The 18,039-nt window shown below is 40.7% G+C and overlaps 3 protein-coding genes and 1 long non-coding RNA gene across 7 annotated transcripts; 2 read left to right on the top strand and 2 right to left on the bottom strand.

The window, feature by feature from the left end:
* Window positions 1-162: 162 nt before the first annotated feature.
* pop7 (POP7 homolog, ribonuclease P/MRP subunit) lies at window positions 163-1,803 on the top strand. The gene is made up of 2 exons (XM_028429611.1): window positions 163-299; window positions 667-1,803. Exon 2 carries the CDS (start codon window positions 719-721, stop codon window positions 1,181-1,183), a length of 465 nt encoding a protein of 154 aa, XP_028285412.1. The 5' UTR covers window positions 163-299; window positions 667-718; the 3' UTR covers window positions 1,184-1,803.
* On the bottom strand, window positions 1,793-8,817 carry epoa (erythropoietin a). 3 transcript variants are annotated; one of them, XM_028429608.1, is made up of 5 exons: window positions 8,739-8,817; window positions 5,156-5,286; window positions 4,934-5,020; window positions 4,618-4,782; window positions 1,793-4,240 (listed from the first exon to the last, which is right to left on the bottom strand). In XM_028429608.1, the coding sequence occupies exons 1-5, from the start codon at window positions 8,815-8,817 to the stop codon at window positions 4,088-4,090; spliced, it is 615 nt and encodes a 204-aa protein (XP_028285409.1). In that variant the 3' UTR covers window positions 1,793-4,087. The 3 variants fall into 3 exon arrangements, with proteins under 3 accessions (XP_028285409.1, XP_028285410.1, XP_028285411.1); XM_028429609.1 differs by having other exon boundaries at window positions 4,618-4,776; XM_028429610.1 differs by lacking the exon at window positions 8,739-8,817 and adding an exon at window positions 8,285-8,544.
* Window positions 8,550-13,530, top strand: LOC114451075 (uncharacterized). 2 transcript variants are annotated; one of them, XR_003672171.1, is made up of 3 exons: window positions 8,550-8,620; window positions 10,166-10,336; window positions 11,963-13,530. It is a non-coding gene; the product is annotated as an uncharacterized LOC114451075 (long non-coding RNA). The 2 variants fall into 2 exon arrangements; XR_003672170.1 differs by having other exon boundaries at window positions 8,550-8,863.
* A 1,470-nt stretch (window positions 13,531-15,000) lies between these two features.
* On the bottom strand, window positions 15,001-17,992 carry LOC114451168 (zona pellucida sperm-binding protein 3-like). Its single transcript, XM_028429744.1, has 9 exons — window positions 17,952-17,992; window positions 17,583-17,817; window positions 16,839-16,966; window positions 16,637-16,740; window positions 16,389-16,566; window positions 16,154-16,271; window positions 15,953-16,044; window positions 15,599-15,717; window positions 15,001-15,089 (listed from the first exon to the last, which is right to left on the bottom strand). Exons 1-9 carry the CDS (start codon window positions 17,990-17,992, stop codon window positions 15,001-15,003), a joined length of 1,104 nt encoding a protein of 367 aa, XP_028285545.1.
* Window positions 17,993-18,039: the final 47 nt, after the last annotated feature.

Genomic DNA, 18,039 nt, shown 5'->3' with positions numbered 1-18,039 from the left:
CAAGTAGAAGAAAGATGCAAAATAATTCATTCATTCGGGAGAATTCTCAGACCCACATTCTATCATACTAGGTGGCGGTAATGCACTTCAGACGTTGGTTGCTATCCGCCATTAAACATAAGAAGAAGAAGTCGTTGTCACCGGAGTTGTAGTCCCCCTGCTGTATTACTTCCGGTGCATAGAAACATGAAGAAACATGAACCCGTGAGGTTAAACAACGCTGTCATTCATTAGGAAATGTACCCCAGGCATTACCGACCGGCAGAATAAATATTATTACTTGAATTTAGTACATGAAGGTAAGCTTGCTCATCACATAGCTCAAGAGTCGATGAACAACATTACGTCCATGCTTTGTCGTAATTATTATTCTGTTAGCTTACCTTAGCTAAGCCTACTGCTTCATAGCGTTAGCTAGTTAATGTTTAGCCTCGTTTATGAGTACACACCTCTACTCTTCTTTCTTTTTATGGTGCGTTTTGCAAACGTATTAATTGTAAGATTTACATGTTGTAATATAACTAGTTGGTTGGTTTACTATTACGTCATTGTTTACTGTGTAAAATTATGTCGACGTGATGTCTAGGATAGGAAAGGATAATAAATACAATGTGATGGTTTTATTTGAGCATTTTTAATCAACTTGCGTTGTACTTATTTCAACAGTTTCCTCCTTTGACCTCAGTCGCTGCCTAATCATCACTATCCACTGACAAGCATGACGGAACCACGCAACCCCAGTATGTCCTCTGTCCCTCAAACCGCCCCAGCACACACTGACTCAAGCTCCTCTGTTGTGGAGATGGACCCAGTAGAGTACACGCTTAGAAAACGCCTCCCCAGGAAGCTCCCTAAGAGACGGAATGACGTCTATGTCAACATGAAAACTGATTTCCGGGCCCAGTTGGCACGCTGTCAGAAGCTCCTGGAAGGTGGGGGTCACAGGGAGATCTGTGTCCATGGTTTGGGCCTGGCTATCAACAGGGCTATTAACATCGCCCTCCAGCTGCAGGCCAGCAGTCAGGGAGCATTGCAGCTGGCAGCCAACACCTCCACGGTGGAGCTTGTGGACGACCTGGAGCCTGAAGACCCTGATGAGGCTGGGGAGCCAATGACGCGTACACGTAATAACTCTGCCATTCATATTAAGGTTTTCTACCCTGATACTCAATTAGCTCAATAGATACATGTGTCTGGCAGAGATTCTATATTTGTCCTCAAGTCCTATTTGTTCCTTCATAAGCAGAAAATCAGTGGACCACTTGTGTGGGGACCTATCAGGGCTTCAGCATAGAGCAGACAGCTGCGCAGCATTTCATCTGTGTTTACCAGTGAGCCATTTTGGATTACTTCCAAATGGAAAGCTCCATATCATGTGTTTTTTTTAGTTTGCATGCCTCGGACAAACAGTGGTCATATGTAACAATGGATTTTCATATATAGATGTTAATATGGCTGTGCTAAATGTGTGTATATTGTTTTAATAAGGCCTATGAGTCATGTGTTTACAGTTTAAAGATTCATTAGAAAGAACAAGTCAAATCCTCAGTTTGAATTTCATGCTGGTGTTGTAGTTGTTGTAAATGTCCTGTAGATGTCAGTGGATAGCAACCATAAGTATGACAGGATGTTATCCCTCAGCAGTCTAAGTGTGGCTTGAGTTCAGCTGAGGGTCAGAGACATTTAAATCTGTTTAAAGTTGGTTTTATTATGTTAAAATGCTTCTGTTGATTATTTTGTTGAGTTTTTATGGTAGATGACCAGTTATATTTATGAACAAAAATAAAACTGGAATGTATGTTTCTGTAGCTGTCAAGTCTACTTAAACAACAGGAACATTTGAGCAGGTGGGAAAACAGTGAGATCTATGTTAATGGCAAAATAACAGCTGAAGCTGTGTAGCTTCCTCTTGTTGTGTTTCCATCTATCCTTTCTTTATGCAAGAACAATATTTTGTATTTAAATAGTTAATTACACAGTTATGAGACAAAACAACACAAAAAAACAGGAAAGAAAATGTACAAACATCCGTAAAAACATCTTGCACTTGAATAAGATATAAAAATAAGGAAAAAATAAGGAAGAACTAATCTGAAACAGTTTAGCATCAATTTCTTAGAAAGCGTCAAGTTCCCATGACTAAGCCGTTTAATGCCGAACAATAGAGGGAGGGAGGAGGCAGAGTTAACGTCAGGTTCTGGAAAGTTATTTGCAATTACAGCGTCACAGGATGTTAATTGTAAATTTTTCCAGACAGTCTGGCTATCAGTGCGTAGAGACTTGTTGAGTGTCGGTCAGGCAGAAAGAAAAACACAGATAATAACGACAAAACATCTTCACAGTTCTCATGTAACCCTCTTCCCTGACCTCATGCTCCCTTGCTCACTTATAATTGAGCCTTAAGGTGGACTTTGTAGGCCTTTGTTCAGTAATTTGGAAACAATATGCAATATAAAACAGCAAATCAGGTACACACAGTCTTTATAAAAAAAAAAAAACAGCAGCGTGCCATTACAAAGGGTGTGAACAAACACCTCTGTAAATGTGTTGAGTGTGACTACATTTTTGAAGAGACCTGACACTAATCCTAAAAACCAGAGCTTCAAAATAGAAAATCTGTATAAATAGTAATCACACAACTTAAAAAAATATTCAAATATTTGCTGAAAAAAACCAGAGAGGAGACTAATGTTTCTGTGAGGCATAGATGGAAAAATGTTAGAAGGATTGTGATGTGAGGCCTCATTTATTTTTGCCTCTTGCAGTGCTATTGGTAAATGGATGCACAGTCGCAGCCTCTCAGTCTTCCAATTTCTGGGTGCAATCAATATTTTCTGGGTTTTTCACTTCATAATTCTCTGAAGAAGGGTCCAACTCACAGCAAACAGACACATACATACTGCACGCACCCACGCAGTGTTGGGGAGTAACGAATTACATGTATGCATTATGTCATTTAGTTACAAAATTACTGGAGAAAAGTGTTTAATTAAATTAGTTTGTTTTTGAATTTTTTAATTATATTTGGTTCTCCTGTCATCAGTCGCCTGCTCGCCTTGCTTGCTGCTGGCGCACGATTCAAACATGTTTGCCTAAATGTGTTGTTCAGCCGCAAACATCTTCAAAAACTCTGTGTGTGTGTGTGTGAAGAGCACTGCAGTGGGAGAGCTGTGTGATGAGTTCTGCATACATATTCTTGTTCTTTCCACCTCTGGAACACGAACATGTTCCAGAGGTATGTAGCAGCCTTTAGTCAGACAGCAACAGGGATAACGAAGAATGCACTGGTGTGTTGGTTCAAAAAGCATTTTACCTAGACTGCAGATAAGGGGCATAATCACATTGTACACAGTTTAAGAAGTGTTTGCCAGCAATTAAGATGCTGTTGACATCTAAACAGTCCATGTTGAGTTCGAAGAGGCATCTCAACATTGACATTTAGGCTATACAGCTCTGTAGGTGTTAGAGGCCTGTTAACTGCTCACCCTTCACTTCAGTAAGAAGAGATACTGAAGTTCAATCTTGTGACTTTTATTATTGTGTTTATAAGTTAAGTAGGCTACTGCTGAAAGGTTAACACTGCCAGGTTTTAAAATATGAATATGGTTTACAGTTGAGGGCATTCATTCAAAGTAATCAAATGTAATTAGTTACATTACTTTGATAAAGTAATCGAAATAGTTACACTACTAATACATTTTTAACAGTGTAACTTGTAATTGTAATCAGTTACTTTTCCAAAGTAATCTTCCCCAACACTGCACCCACGCACCCACCCACACACAACTACATCCACACACAAAGTGCAAGAGAGTGCCAGTAAAACAGCTATTGGAGCAGTGCTTCCCAAAGGCATAATGTTTGGTCAGTGTGTGCTTCACCGTGTTCACTCCAAGGTGCAATCATCTCCTGTCCATCAAAGCCTTGCTGGGACTGTCCATTCAGTGTCCTCCTTGTATGTGAGGATTGCTGTGTCCTCTTTCCACGCAGCTTCCAGCAGCCAGCGGGCATGTTAACAGTGTCAAGTTCCTCCTCTTTGCCTTTCGAAACACAAATTATATTCGCCTGGAGAAGGGCGAGCAGCTGATCAGCTGACATCTTGCTGACAAGCCTGTGCGTCCAAAAGAAGGAGGCGCACTTTGCCCCGCAGGAAGTTGACGTAGACTTGAAGCAAATCTGTTGCTGAGGACGCCCTCCATGTTCCCTCAAGTCCAACTGTAGTTGCTGGTGGAGTATATTCCTGAAAGAGACAACACAAAGAAGCATGTTGACATGACCCTTGAGCCTGCACACTGCTCATTCAGCTTGAGGTTCTCTATCCACTAGGCCTCAGTGTGGACCTGAGTCATTTTAAAATCTTTGTTAAGCAATCTATGAACAAACTTGTGCAGAGGCTGCAGTGCCTGTGGCATTTTCACAAAAAAGCTTGCAGAATGTCCCATGACAACCCTTACTTTGTTTATTACAAAGAAAGCATTACAAGGAACACAGAGGCCACATTTGCACTCTAATATTTTACACTTTTAACTTTCCAAATGAATTAGCAAGAAGCTTAAACATTTTCATACTTTTAAAGCTACAGAAGGCTCCAGGCGGCACACTGAACTATTTGCTCACCTGGATGTTGAGACTACGCAGCACTCCGTTAATGCTGAGCAGGTTTCTGATTGTGTTGTCTATGTGGCTGTGCAGCGCTGTGTTGGTGACCGACGTCCTCAGCAAGCTGAGGGCCTGTTGTAGGAGCCACAGGCCAGTCTGCACTTCGTGGGTCTGCTCCTGTGTCTTGCCAAAAAAAACAACAAAGGGTTAAAGCAAGTCTTTATGGGAGCAATATGGAACAAAGAAAGCAATAAAACAGCTCCGGCAATAGAAATTCAAATCTAACACTTGGACAAAAATCATCTAAATAAGTCTGTTTTCATTTATTACTTACATTTTTCTTTTCCCAGACATCAAAATCGACTGTGGTTTGAGGAACGGTGACTGCCTCTAACAGGGCGCATCCTTCTCGACATGACTTCTGAGAAAACAACGAAGTAATACCAACCATTTTTAGAGTTCTTTTTGTTTGAAAGCAGGCCTCTGTAGACAATCTTTATCTCTGTGCAGCAACCATCGCCTGCTCTTAGGTCTCATGCATACATTTTCTTCTCACCATAGCGACTTCTGCGTCTCGTGCCTCCTTGATAAAATGGTTAAGGACCCTCAGGTCACAGATTGGCCTCAGTGGGGACGGTAGGCCTGGTCGGGTCCACTCCAACACTATCAACAGCAAGGCAAGCAGTCCTGCATATCACACATAGAACAGAGAGTCAACCACACGCAAAGTATCTACAGTATGTGTGTAATTTGAGTCATGATAATAGGCTGATAGGAGAAAGGAAGGTGGTTTGTATTGCATGTGCTGCAGGCATTAGTGTGGAATATACTGTTTAGCGGCAACAACGCTAGATCTACAGAACTATAAATAGAATTTTATCATTTAACTAACCCTTTGGTTGTTCTCTATTGATTGTTGAACTTTAGCATTTCTGGTATGGCATTTAAAAGCTAGTAGTAGTTTTGAATTACAGTTGCAATACTCAAGCTAATTATTGTAACAGAAAAAAGCCAGGGTCTGAGGGTGTATTCCTTCAATCTAGTTATAAAAAGAGAATTGGCGTCAGCTTAACAATAGATTAGAGCACAAAATAAAGCAGTCTACTCGTGAATCATATGCTTTCATATTTTAAATAGATGAAAAACTGTTTTTGTAGTTCATCTATCCTCTACCCTGCATCTTCCTTACATTTTTTAAAATCTGTGTCTACAGATGTGTGCTGCCCGCAAAACAGCCCCTTTCCAGTAAAACCATATTGATGATAATTAGTGCTGTATCATGTAAGATCAGCATGATTAAGCACTACTTCATTCATCACGTTTTAATTTTTGCATACATCACCGATTGAGTTGCTGGATTATGAACAGAAACTTGCAGATATCATGACAATGAAGGAATGACCTGATTTAACCCCTCCTTCATATCAGAAGTGCTTCTATGAGTGGAACATTAGTCAGCCTTATTCAGAAATGTTGACATTAGTGCTGTTCTCAGTGAGCATGAAAGAAACATCCATTGAAAGCACAGCACAGTCTGAACTCTCAGGAAACCCTCAGCAATGACAGTGATTTTGTCCTCATGGGTCATGTGGGCATCCAGCCTTGTTCATCCATGCCACATGCTGAATGCTCTCTTTCACAGCAGCCTGGATGTGTGACGCAAAACGCAGGGTAAAAAAAAGCCGAGGCAGATGTTAGATTAAGATTCCGAAATAACCAGCACAGAACAAGCTGGTCTGTGGTGTTCCACTAAGGGTTAATAGGAAATCAAGTATGACAACACCATTACTAGTAGGACATTAGTATTGGTCCTTTAAGAGGTCAACAGCTTAATCAGCTTAACCTCCATGCCCCCTTTCCTGCAATACCAATGTCCTGTATGTTGTCAATGACACGTAGACTCAATCTGTGTCTTAATAACCTGCAAGTTCAGCCCAATCTTTCACTGCAGCCTTCTGTAAATGTAGGTACTGTAGCTTTACAAAGCCACTGATAGCTATGTGCGCATTAGCAACAGTATTGCATACTTGTTGAAGTCTAATCCCTGTAGACTTGCAGACCAATCCATGCGTATAAATAAGCGCCATTCATCATTCGTAAACACTGAGTTACAAAACAGAAAGAACCCTACAACACTGTCATCTCATTGGTTGCTAAGCGACTGCTCCACTTTACCTACATTATACATTTATTGACTTCAACCATTAATTTAAGACACCCTGTGACAAACCCTGGAGGTCCTTCTAAACTTAAACACTTACAGTCCATATGCACTTACAAAAATCTATAATCATATATCAATGTGTGTAGCAGTTTGGAGGTAAAATGATGTCAGTGCAGACACACTAATGGTCCCTTTTCTATATCCTCTGACATTTGTTAAATAAGTGTGTGTGACTCAGCTTGAGGATTATCTGTGACCTTTTCACCTTTCCGCCACTGCCTACGTGAGAATGCATCAATCTAAAAGGTGTGCACACACACTCTCTCTCTCTCTCTCTCTCTACTTTCTCACCACGGCGGTGGAATTTGCAGTCCAGGACTGCGGCCAGACTAAAAAAGTTAACCTCTTTGTCTGCCAACATCAGCTGCCAACATCATGTTGCTATTTTAAATTGGAAGCAGTAGTCCTCGAGTGGTAGTGCTTTGGATAATAGCAAACTTCACTCCAGGTATGTGACAGATGCTTTGGAAAGGTGGCGGGCTGCTCACATGAGGTGTGACACCTTTGACATGGATCATTCTAACTGACTCGTGTTAAGGAAATAGCGAAAGTAGCTGACCGATAATTAAAGAGCTGATAAAGTGATGCTATTTAAAGCAAATATCATGGAATGGAACGGCAGGCTTTGTATCCTTTACAGCCTCTTCCCTGCTTCTTTATAAAGTGCAGCGTTGTAAATAAAATGTTATCAGGCAACATGTGTGTGACATAATTTCCTGCTCTGCTCTGCTGGAATTCCTACTCGATGTCAGCGTGTGATAAAGTTTTGCTGCTTTCTGCTGACACAAGTATGTGATGACAGTGCCAAAAGAAAACGTATATTCTAGCTTTCATATTCTAAACCCTGAAATTTCCAGTGTGCTGCATCATGCCAGACACGCACACTTGAAGTGTATTTTCCCACTGACCCTGACAGATGAGCTGGTTGTCACTAGCTACCAATCTCCACCTATAGGAGATCATAGAGTCAGTGAGCTTTATCACCAACATGAGTAGGATCAGAAGGACTTAAAAGTGAAAATATCAACATCCCTCTCCTGACAAGCATTTCTTTACATTTTAATAGCTTAAATGGTTAATGGCAGCTGAGAGGATTATAGTTTGCGTGCATAGCCTAATGTATAGCAGTGTTCCAGGAAATGCAATTACACAATCTATTCACATGAACTTAAAAATAAAATAAAAATAAAAAATAAAATCCTGTACTATGAAGCACAGAGTAAAGTGTTAGATCAGAGGACACCTGGAGAACAGGCAGAGCCCAACTACAGATGGCTTAAATGATCCAGACAGCATTCTCCCATACATTAAAGTATGTTTAAGTACCTTCACGCTACGTCTATAGGTTTATACATCATCAGAGGAACGTGTTTGAAAACCCCTGAGCACATACATACACACTGATGTGACACCGCACACAAATACGCACCGGATTACGCCAAGTATCATGCTGTCTCTTACCTCTACCCGTTTTCTGCAACATTCGCAAACAGGTGCAGCATCTTTTAAAAACATTGTGAAAGCATTAAATAAGAGCGCAGGCGTCACACGGCTCCACTTAAGAGGCACCAGTCAAATCCAACAAGTCCAACAACGTAACCAAGCGCGCTGCTCCCAGCGCTGCAGTCCGACCGGCGTGTAGGTCCGCGTGGAAAAAAAACAAACGCTCCGTGCTGCTGGCGAGATCAGTCACCTACCAGACTTTGCATCACTGCTGTGCGTTGGCGAAACCTTTTATTTACCTCCCCTATAGTGATAAGCCCACACGAACGAGGACGCGCCTTTTGACGTACCACGGTGAGTAATTAAACATCAACCCATCATTGCAGCCCCCCCATTGCGTAAAACTGAAAATAGACTAACAACTAAAGGCAGAGTACAGAGAATAAATCATGAAGGCATGCCCATAACTCACTGGGAAACTCCATAGCGGTGTCCGCATAGCCCCTCACAGGGTCCTCGCGGTTTGGCCCATAGGTCCGTCTATTGCCCATTTATTGGAAACGAAGCTCTTTTGTGGATCTCTTGTGCACTTATCCGGTAGGTGTTTCTAAAAAGTGATCCCGTTTGATTTTTTATTGATGACTTTGAAAATAAAGTTGCATTGTTTCTATGATGACAAACAATATAAACTACTCCTCCCTTAAGGCAAAATGTTTGCTTTCATTGTTATCCAAATAATAGTTGATCTCTGTTTATTAAACATTTGGCCAAAAACAGTAAATAATGTCTGAAAAAAAAACTGCGCGGAGACTTCCCATTCATTGTTCAGATGGTTCCGAATTACACCATTTTAATGTCAAGAAATGTATTTTTTTTTTTAAAAAATAAACAGTTTGTGGAATGTGTGTCATATTATAATAAGAGGCAAGATCAGGATGTAGGTCATTCCTTGAACCTTTAATCTTGAACATTGAATCTTGCAGTCTGCGTTTATCACTGTGCATCCTCCTGAGTGCCACCTTTGCCAGTCAACAGAGCGCACGCAGGGCATGACGCACAGGTACTATAACGTTAAACGCCCACATCCCCTACTTCCTGCGGTGACACACATCCTTAAAATATTTACAGATATGCTCATTCAAAACTTCCTCCTGAATATCAGAAGGTTGCACGTTATATATATATATATAACCCTTTACAACAAAGTTAAAGCTATATGACAACAAAGGATATTTTTAGTAGTCTGATGATAAAAGGCAGGCTTAAAATAGAAAATTGTTAAACAATAATATCTGTTGACCTTTATGACCTCCATAGCAAATGTTTCCTGTACACAAGCCTCTGACTATTCTTCATGTCTGAAAGCGTCCAGTTCGCTATAATTTTGGTCTCTGTAAATAAATGTGGATAATAAAACGAGGACATCAGATTCTTCAGTGAATCCAGTGAACATGTCATCAGTGCCAGGAGCAGTAAAACACCACCACATCAGGACAGACCTTCCTCCGGGCCTGATCTTTCAGATTGTATTCTCCTTGACTTGCTGTCTTTGTTCTGCATCCCCCTGTGTGGATCTAAATGATCACATTGGCTCATAAAACCAACTTATAGAAATCAGTTCTATTCATTTTTGTCCTATAATATTGCAGATGTTTTTTGGTCAGCATGTATTCGGCAGGTCTGCAAGTCTTGCCTCTGGTATTACAGTGTCAAAAAGAGACCAGTGTAGCTCCTTTTTTATGTTCTCGCTACAGTCAATACTGAATGTCTGAGTGCTGCTTGAATGGAGACTAATTGAATTTGTGGCTAAGATGACAACCTGATATGGAACGTGTCCACCTACGAGTCATGTTAACATTGCTGCGCTGGTGAAATGCTGTTTTTTTTCTTCCATGCCAGTGTCCCCTCATGAAGTCACCTTCAAAGGTGTCCTTTGGGCAAAGGAGGAGGCATCAGGAGGATCGTTCGTGGCCCAGCAGAACCCAAGATTCATTGCACACCTGTAATGATGGATTCACTTTCTTCTGTACAAACTGAATTCTAATGGCAGAGGAGTAACTTCAACTGCAGGTAGCTAGGTGACACACAGACCAGACTGTTCCATCTAACAACCACTGGTGTGACCTTTGAGGTCTTCCTGCAGTCTATGAAGCACAGACCACCGTAAGCCATATCCTCCAGAGGACTGGAACATGAATGAATGAATGCAGTGCTTTACAAGGTTTTCTGAATGCTTCATGTGTAAAACCAGCAGCTTCGGTTTTACACCTCAGTTCAGTTACATGTGGGACATTTGAGCTATGCCGTCCCAAAACTGCAACCTCAACAGATTTTCATAAATCAGAATTCTTTCTTGCTCAATATTGATGTTTTGCTTACAACTTCATAATTAATTAAAATAATCTCTCTGTTGAAAACCATTATCTATTTAGGACGTCCCAGACACTGACCCGGGTCCTATCATCACAACAGGATATCTGCTACAGGCTATTTAAAGGAAACTGTCTATTTACTGTGCGAGGACTGGAGTTCATTGATGGCAGCATTCTTAGAATACTTTTCTCTCGATATGACTTCCTCATGAACCTACAGCTCAACTCAGTATGCAATGGTTATACTTTCATGTATGGGTTATAGATATCCATTGTTCATTAGTTCAGTGCAGATGTATTATACAGCATTAATTCCCTAAACGGTGTTTATATCCCTTGTCCTCACCCTGACGCCTGACAGCCCCCTTGGAGCCAGAGAAAAGGAAATAAATTGAAATTTCCTGGAAGTCCCCTCTCTGTGTCACAGAGGAGGGGGGTGGGGGGTGGGGGGGGTCTTCCATGGGTTACGCAGAGCTGTTCCATAAGACAAGCAGTAAAGGCATGTTTGCATATTCATTATCAGGAGCCACCGTGCAATGTCAAGTGTCACACAGGGCTTTACTCACACAAATACTGGGAAACACTGATAAAAAAGCTTCCAACTTTTCCGATGCCAAAATCAACAATACGTTACTATACAGTAGAGCTAATGTATGTATATCCATGTGAGTATTCAATCAATATGTTTTATGTTATCTCAGTAACACACTGAAATTGATATCAAAGCAGGGTGAGATTTGTATTGAATCTAAATTTATATCAAGGTTTCAGGTGTTAAACAAAAAAACAAAAAGCTGATTTTTTTATAGGTTCACATTTATAGCTCTGCTGATATGAGTCAGCTTTAATGTTGCATAGCCACTGCAGTGCTAAGCTGGAGACAATGTTGCCAGCTCTGTCGCTCTGTTTGCTCAAAAGACTGTTTGCTTATCTCTGAGCCAACATGAGAGAGAGAGTAGAGGGAGACAAGGTACGTGCTGCGAGCCATGCTTCATGACCAGAGCAGGGGATTGAGGTGGGAGGTGAGGGATGTGTGGAGAATGCGGGGGCAGGGGTGTCCAGTCACAGTGACTCCTGGTCATTGGAATGGGACACAGTCATTGAATTTAGGATGATGTAAAGGAGGAGGGGAGATGTAAAGCTGGGGCGAGTCCAAATTCACTTCCCCTGTGCCCTCAATTAAACTAATTAATGAACAAAGACAGTCAGGAGTGATGCAAACAACAAACGGAGGAGAGGCTGTAAGCACACTACCTAGATTGGAGTGAAAGTGCCTTATTGTTAATGCTGTGTGTGTTTGTGTGTGTTTCATTTTCTCATCCAGGTTTTGACTTACAGCCAGCTAGGTCTACTCCTCTGGCGCGACACAAGACAGGAAGCTGACATAAAAGAATGGGGGAACCAACTGTGAGGGACGTAGGAGCCAAGGCAGGAGCCACTGATGAGGTCGGAAGTTATTGTTTCAGCATTCACAGTGACAAGGATCTTATCAGTCTATTGAACTTATTGTGATCCCATGGCAAGGGACCTGCTGCATCCACCCCATCACTGGATTCATTTGGACCAGAGGTTAAGCCGTTGTAAAACCTTTTAAATCCTGCACTGGAACTCTCCTACTGTACAGCATAGTGGCTGTAAAAAGGTGGGCAAATATACCGATTACTCTACAGAATTGTCAGAATTACTTCCACAAATTGGCAAGTATGTACTAGTGTGCACATGCACATTTAGAGTGTAAGCATTTTGTACTTTTTTCATTTTGTCAGATAATGTTTAACAACCACTGTAGTAATCGTCAGTGTTTCTTTTCCCATTCTGGCATTCTCTCTGTTGCCAAGATGCCTTCTGTGGTATTTTCTCTGGCCTGGCTTCCCCCTTGCCTCACACCTTCTGCTATCTAATGGGCCTCTCATCTTTTGTCATTTACACTTCATGCTCTTCCCCCTTCTTTGGCTGCCCTGTATGTTTTTTTCCCTGACTTGTTGGTCCTGGTTGCATGCCCTGTATGGTTTCAAAGTGCAGGTTTGACAAACTTTCTCCTTTGTTTTATTATGCCTAACAACAACAATACAGAAAAATTACAGCTGCCATAATCCTGATAGACAATTGTCTGATATTAAATCATAATCTGATTACTCTTAATACATGTGTGCCTTTGCAAAGTACTGCTACAAAGTAAACTATGAGTATTATTCTCAGCTCTCCATTGTATCTATTTGCACAAGTATAACAGTACACTGCATCTTACAATGCAACCTCAATATTCTCAACCAATTTTTGCTTCTATTGCAACACTGCTCTGGAGAAGCCTGTACACAGCACACCACATGGACAAGCCTGTGGACAATGCAGTAGCCCTTGCCATCCCCCCTTGGAACCTGATCTGAACTGTGATCTGTGACCAGAGGCACCTGTAACTGGAGTCTGACAGGTTGCTGTGTACCTTTGACTACATCATATATTTAAGTCCATGTTCTTGACAATAACAATAGGCAATTGGCTCCTAGATAAAAGGAGGTCATCCTGGGTTGAAGTTGACTAGCAGCTTAAAGCTTTTGGTCCCATTAAATGTTTCTATTGTGTTGTAATTTATTATATGTATTGCAATATGAATAAAACAAGCCAGCGACACAGTAACTCTGAAACTTACTATCTTCCCTTCCGGCCTGTCACATTTCCTCTCACGGGACTGGCCAAGTGTTTCTGTTGCAGACAGGGGACACAAAGAACCTACATAGTTGCTTAGCTGTCCCATTCTTACCTCTGTGTCTGTTTATCCTATGCTTGTTGCCTACAAGATATTTTAGGTTCCATTGTAGCTCTTCTGCCTCTTTCTGGAAATGGTTTGTTTTTGTTTGAAAGAAACACCCTTTCTCAGTCATGGTATACATCCACCACATATTTACATTTACACGCTGAACACCTATAACTGACACAATCAATATAACATTTGTGGATCTCAGTGTTGGGGAGTAACGAATTACATGTAACGCTGTTACGTAATTTAATTACAAAAAAATTAATTACAAAATGAACGTATTTGTAATTAGTTACTTTAGTTTAGTTTACTTTACTGGAGAAAAGTATGTAATTAAATTACAGTTTCTATTGGAAATGTCAAGCGGTACAATTTTAATCACATTTGATTTGTACAACTTTCAGAAATGCTTGAATTAATGAATATTTTTCACGGCGCATCCTCCGTCTAAACTGCACACTGGCAGCCTTCTGATTGGTTCTCATCTCGTCTGTCATCACCTGTTGCCCTGATGCTGCTTGCGCGATTTGTCAGACAGGAACAATGGTGATGTGCGTTCATGTGTTGGAGATTCAGAAGACATTTGACCCAAACCGCAGATAAAGACCACATTATTGTGCAGCGCAAGGAGTGTTTGTCAGCAGTTAAGATGTTGTCGACATCTTTATCTGTTTGTTTTTTTTGTAGAAGAAAAAGTATAATAATTATGATGATCTAATCATCATTTCGATCCACTTTTTTAAAGGAAACACCCAAGGGTCCTGTTGAGCACATCCAGTCTGTCTGATGAGAGGGAAGATGGATCAGCCAGCACTTCCCAAGTGAACCTGAACCTGCTCTGAAAAAAGCATCCTTGCTTGTTTCAGAGCAGGATTCAGCGTATTAGGATGCTGTCTTGTATGCTGTCGGGCCAACACTAATGTTCTTTTTCGCAACTGCCTTCAAGAGTATAAGCACTGATTTGGTTGCATTTGCCAAGTACATGGACTGCTGTGAAAGTTTACATTTAGATATGTTAAAATTCTTTGTTAACACTACACCTGGTGTTTTAGTTTTAAATCTGTTTATTGATCAAGATACAGCACAATAGCCCACTTTTGTGTGTGGGTGTGTGTATGTGCGTGTATGTGCTAGCCTGTCTGGTTCAACCACTGACCCCTCACTTCAGTAAAAAGAAAAAAAAAGAAGATACTGAAAGTCAATCTTTTGATTGATTTTATTATTGTGTTAATGTTGGCTAAGTTAAGGCTACTGCTGCAAGGTTTTAAAATGTCAATATGGAACAGCTGAGAGCATTCATTCAAAATTAAGAAAAGTAATTAAAATGTAATCAAATGTAATTAGTTACATTACTTTGATAAAGTAATTGAAATAGTTACACTACTATTACATTTTTAACAGGGTAACTTATAATTGTAGCCAATTACATTTCTAAAGTAATCTTCCCAACACTGGTGGATCCTCAAAGAGAAAGAAACAAGTCACCTTCTCACAGATGTTTATTCACTGCACACTGAGAGCACACTGAGATAATATTATATGTTTAGCAGCTGGTATATGGAGGAGTGTTTTGCTGGACAATCAAATGCTGCAAAGTATGATCTTTAGTGATTGACTGACAGATGGTTTGCCCAATGGAAGCTGTGCATGATGTGAAGCGGTCCAATGGTCTTGTCCTCCTCATGCTTCTTTTCTGTAAAAAAATCCCAAAAACATTCAAATATGTACAACTTAGTGATAAAGACCTTCCTTTGACATGGTTGATCACAACCTACTCCTTTTTTCTAAATCTATTTTCTAATGGCTTATCTCAAAATGCCCTATAACTCTGTTGTTATAATTAATGTCATTGTGTTTTTTAAGGCTGTCAGTGTAGTTCCCTAATTATTAACAAGGAAGTTCCACAAAATTCCACTTTAGGACCTCTTCTCTTGTCAGTGACTAACATAAGACCTGCTGTGATATTTCTACATATGCTGGTGACATTTATACTCTGATGATGTTTAAAACACAGCTGTCAACATCTGTGAGCTGTTTGTATTTCTGTATATATGAATTTGGTGTATCGTTATGTACTGTTGTTTTGCTAGCTGTACTGTATTAACTTGATCTGTGTTTTTAGGACCCCCTTGTAAATGACATGCTATCCTTGCGTAAATTGATTCTCTAGTTGGCTTTTTTTTTTACAAATGTCTGAGCAACCTGTCTGTGGTTGAGTTGTGTGTCCAGTCTGGCCACTTCTCCTTTCTCCTGTCAGTCTAAAGCAGTCAGCAGAGTCACAGCAGTCACACAAAGCACTGTCTCCCTCTGTGGCCTGCCAGCTGAAAGACAGAGAATCATCCTGATTGCACTGAAACAGCTACTACGTAATGCACTGTGTATCAGTGGATGTTCACACATGATGGTTTGAAATACACTACATAGACAAAAGTATGTGGACATCATATGTTTTTGTATGCTGGCCTCTATTTTTTCCCCACCTTTAGAACTAAAAACAGTACGCTTAACTTTCTACGTGCTGTTCTTTGGACAAATAGTGTTGTTTAGCAGCCTAACCTGTGTGTGGGTCTATGGAAGAAACAGGCTTTATCGGTGTGGTTATGTGGGCTTTGTTTCAGAGTGGCTCTGAGATGGCAGCTGATGAACATCTAGAAACAGATAAACAAAGCATATTTGACTGAGTTCAGTAATAGTAATGCAATAGGCAAATGTCTCATACATTATTTCAGAAATTAATGAAGAAATGTGCTTTTTTACCTGCTCTACGGGTTTCTGACTGAAGCGGAAAGCTTGGACACTGAAGCATAGTCTGTTATACTTCTGTCTAAGAAGGAATTTAGATGAAGAGCTCTGCAGTACACTGTCCACGTGACATCTATCATAAAAGAACAGCATTGGCATTATTTTGTTCAGTGTTTTATTTTAACGCTATCTACAAATGATAGTTACTGTATTTAGTTACTTATGTTTATGCACAGAAGAAAAGACTGACCCATGATTGGTGATAAACTTGTAGCTTGGTGTAGAGAGAGGGTCAGGCTTCAGTGTAGCCACACAAGAGTCAACATATAGAGTTAGGGGAGGGTGCAGAGGGGCCTCCACACTGGCCTCCAAAAACACTGCCTCCCCCTGCTGATATATTGAGGAATTACGTAGAGAGTTGCAGCCATCTGTGTAAGAAGAAGAGTTTCATATGGACTCCAGAAAGAAACAACAGCAACCAGCATACAGAAGAATTACCTGCCATGATACGAAGGGAAAAGTGCAGAAGACCAAAGACACTGACAGTGGAGGTCATTGGTACCCAGGTCGGTCTTAATGGTCCTCCATTCACTTTCAGTTTTCTGTGCTCAGAAAAAAAATAGAGGTTCTGTAGTGACAAAGCACCTTATACCCACACTTGACTGCTGCACGAGGACTATTAATATGGCATGAATCTTACCTTTTATAATGGCACTCGACAGGTATGACAGTAGCTGCACCTCTAACTATCACACTGCCTGAAGAAGTAGAAACCAGAGCAGGAAACAGGAACAGCTGGTTGGAGTACACAAGCCACTCACCATGAACCTGGAGGGCAGCAGTTATAAAGAAATGAATCTTCTTTACCTTTAGCTGCTTGGTACCCCTACACCTTAATATATAAAATTTTGCAAATTACGCATTTAAAGTACATATAGTGCTGGCTCTGTGGCACAGGATTTAGTTCTTACATAGCAGGTATGTATTGTATGTAAGTATTTATATATAAATATTACACTTATTCAATGATGATGGCACAAAATGGCAAAAAGACTGTTACTTTGTGTTCCTTAGGGTCTCCTAAGGATCCAATGTTAGAATACCCATCTGACCATGCAGTATGCCAAAAGTACCAGGATGCTCTACTACATTTGGTCACACTTCATTTTATGAAAGCTTACCCACAATCCTTTGTGAAATAATACAGATGTAGAATGAATCATTTTTGTTACAATATTATCTAACCAACAGAGAAAGGTCAAGCCGCCAAGTTGGAATGTCATCATGTAAACTGTATGCATCCTCATTAATACACCCGTGCCCTCCTGTCTGCCTGCCGTGAAGGAGAAAATACTGCTGCTTCATTTTAAGGTGAGTTTCAGGTCAACAGAACCACCGGGCTACTTTCTATCAGTCCTTGCTAACCTCTCCCTTCTGTCCTTACTCTGGACTCAGTTCCACACTGTCGCAGTCCTGTGGAGATGACCAGTTCACTTCCAGTCGTGGGTCCCTTTGGTGAACAAGAGGAGCTCCTCCGAGTCCTGTTCGCTCCGAGCCGCAGATACTCGGGTTTGAAAGGAATACCTCTCTCTCTGAAAAACTGTCTCTTCACTGTTATCCTAACTTTAACTTCCCCGCAGTGTATTTCAAGCCAGTCGCTTTTCCGAGCTCCGAAATGACTGTTTTCAGTAAAAGAAATGCCACATGAAAATAGAAACACGAACAAACTAACGAATACTGTATATGTTATTAGGGTGGCCATTATTTGAGATACAAAAAAGCTAGCAGCTTGTTAATTAGTTGGTTAACGCACAGGTGTGCTGTGCTACCTTCAAAGACTGCAAAAGATGTCATGACACTTGGCCTAATTTGACTCGTGGCTCATTAATGTGCGTTAATAA

Source organism: Parambassis ranga, chromosome 18, assembly GCF_900634625.1.
Source record: "Parambassis ranga chromosome 18, fParRan2.1, whole genome shotgun sequence".
NCBI lineage: Eukaryota > Metazoa > Chordata > Actinopteri > Ambassidae > Parambassis > Parambassis ranga.
This window is presented reverse-complemented; position numbering and strand designations above follow the sequence as displayed.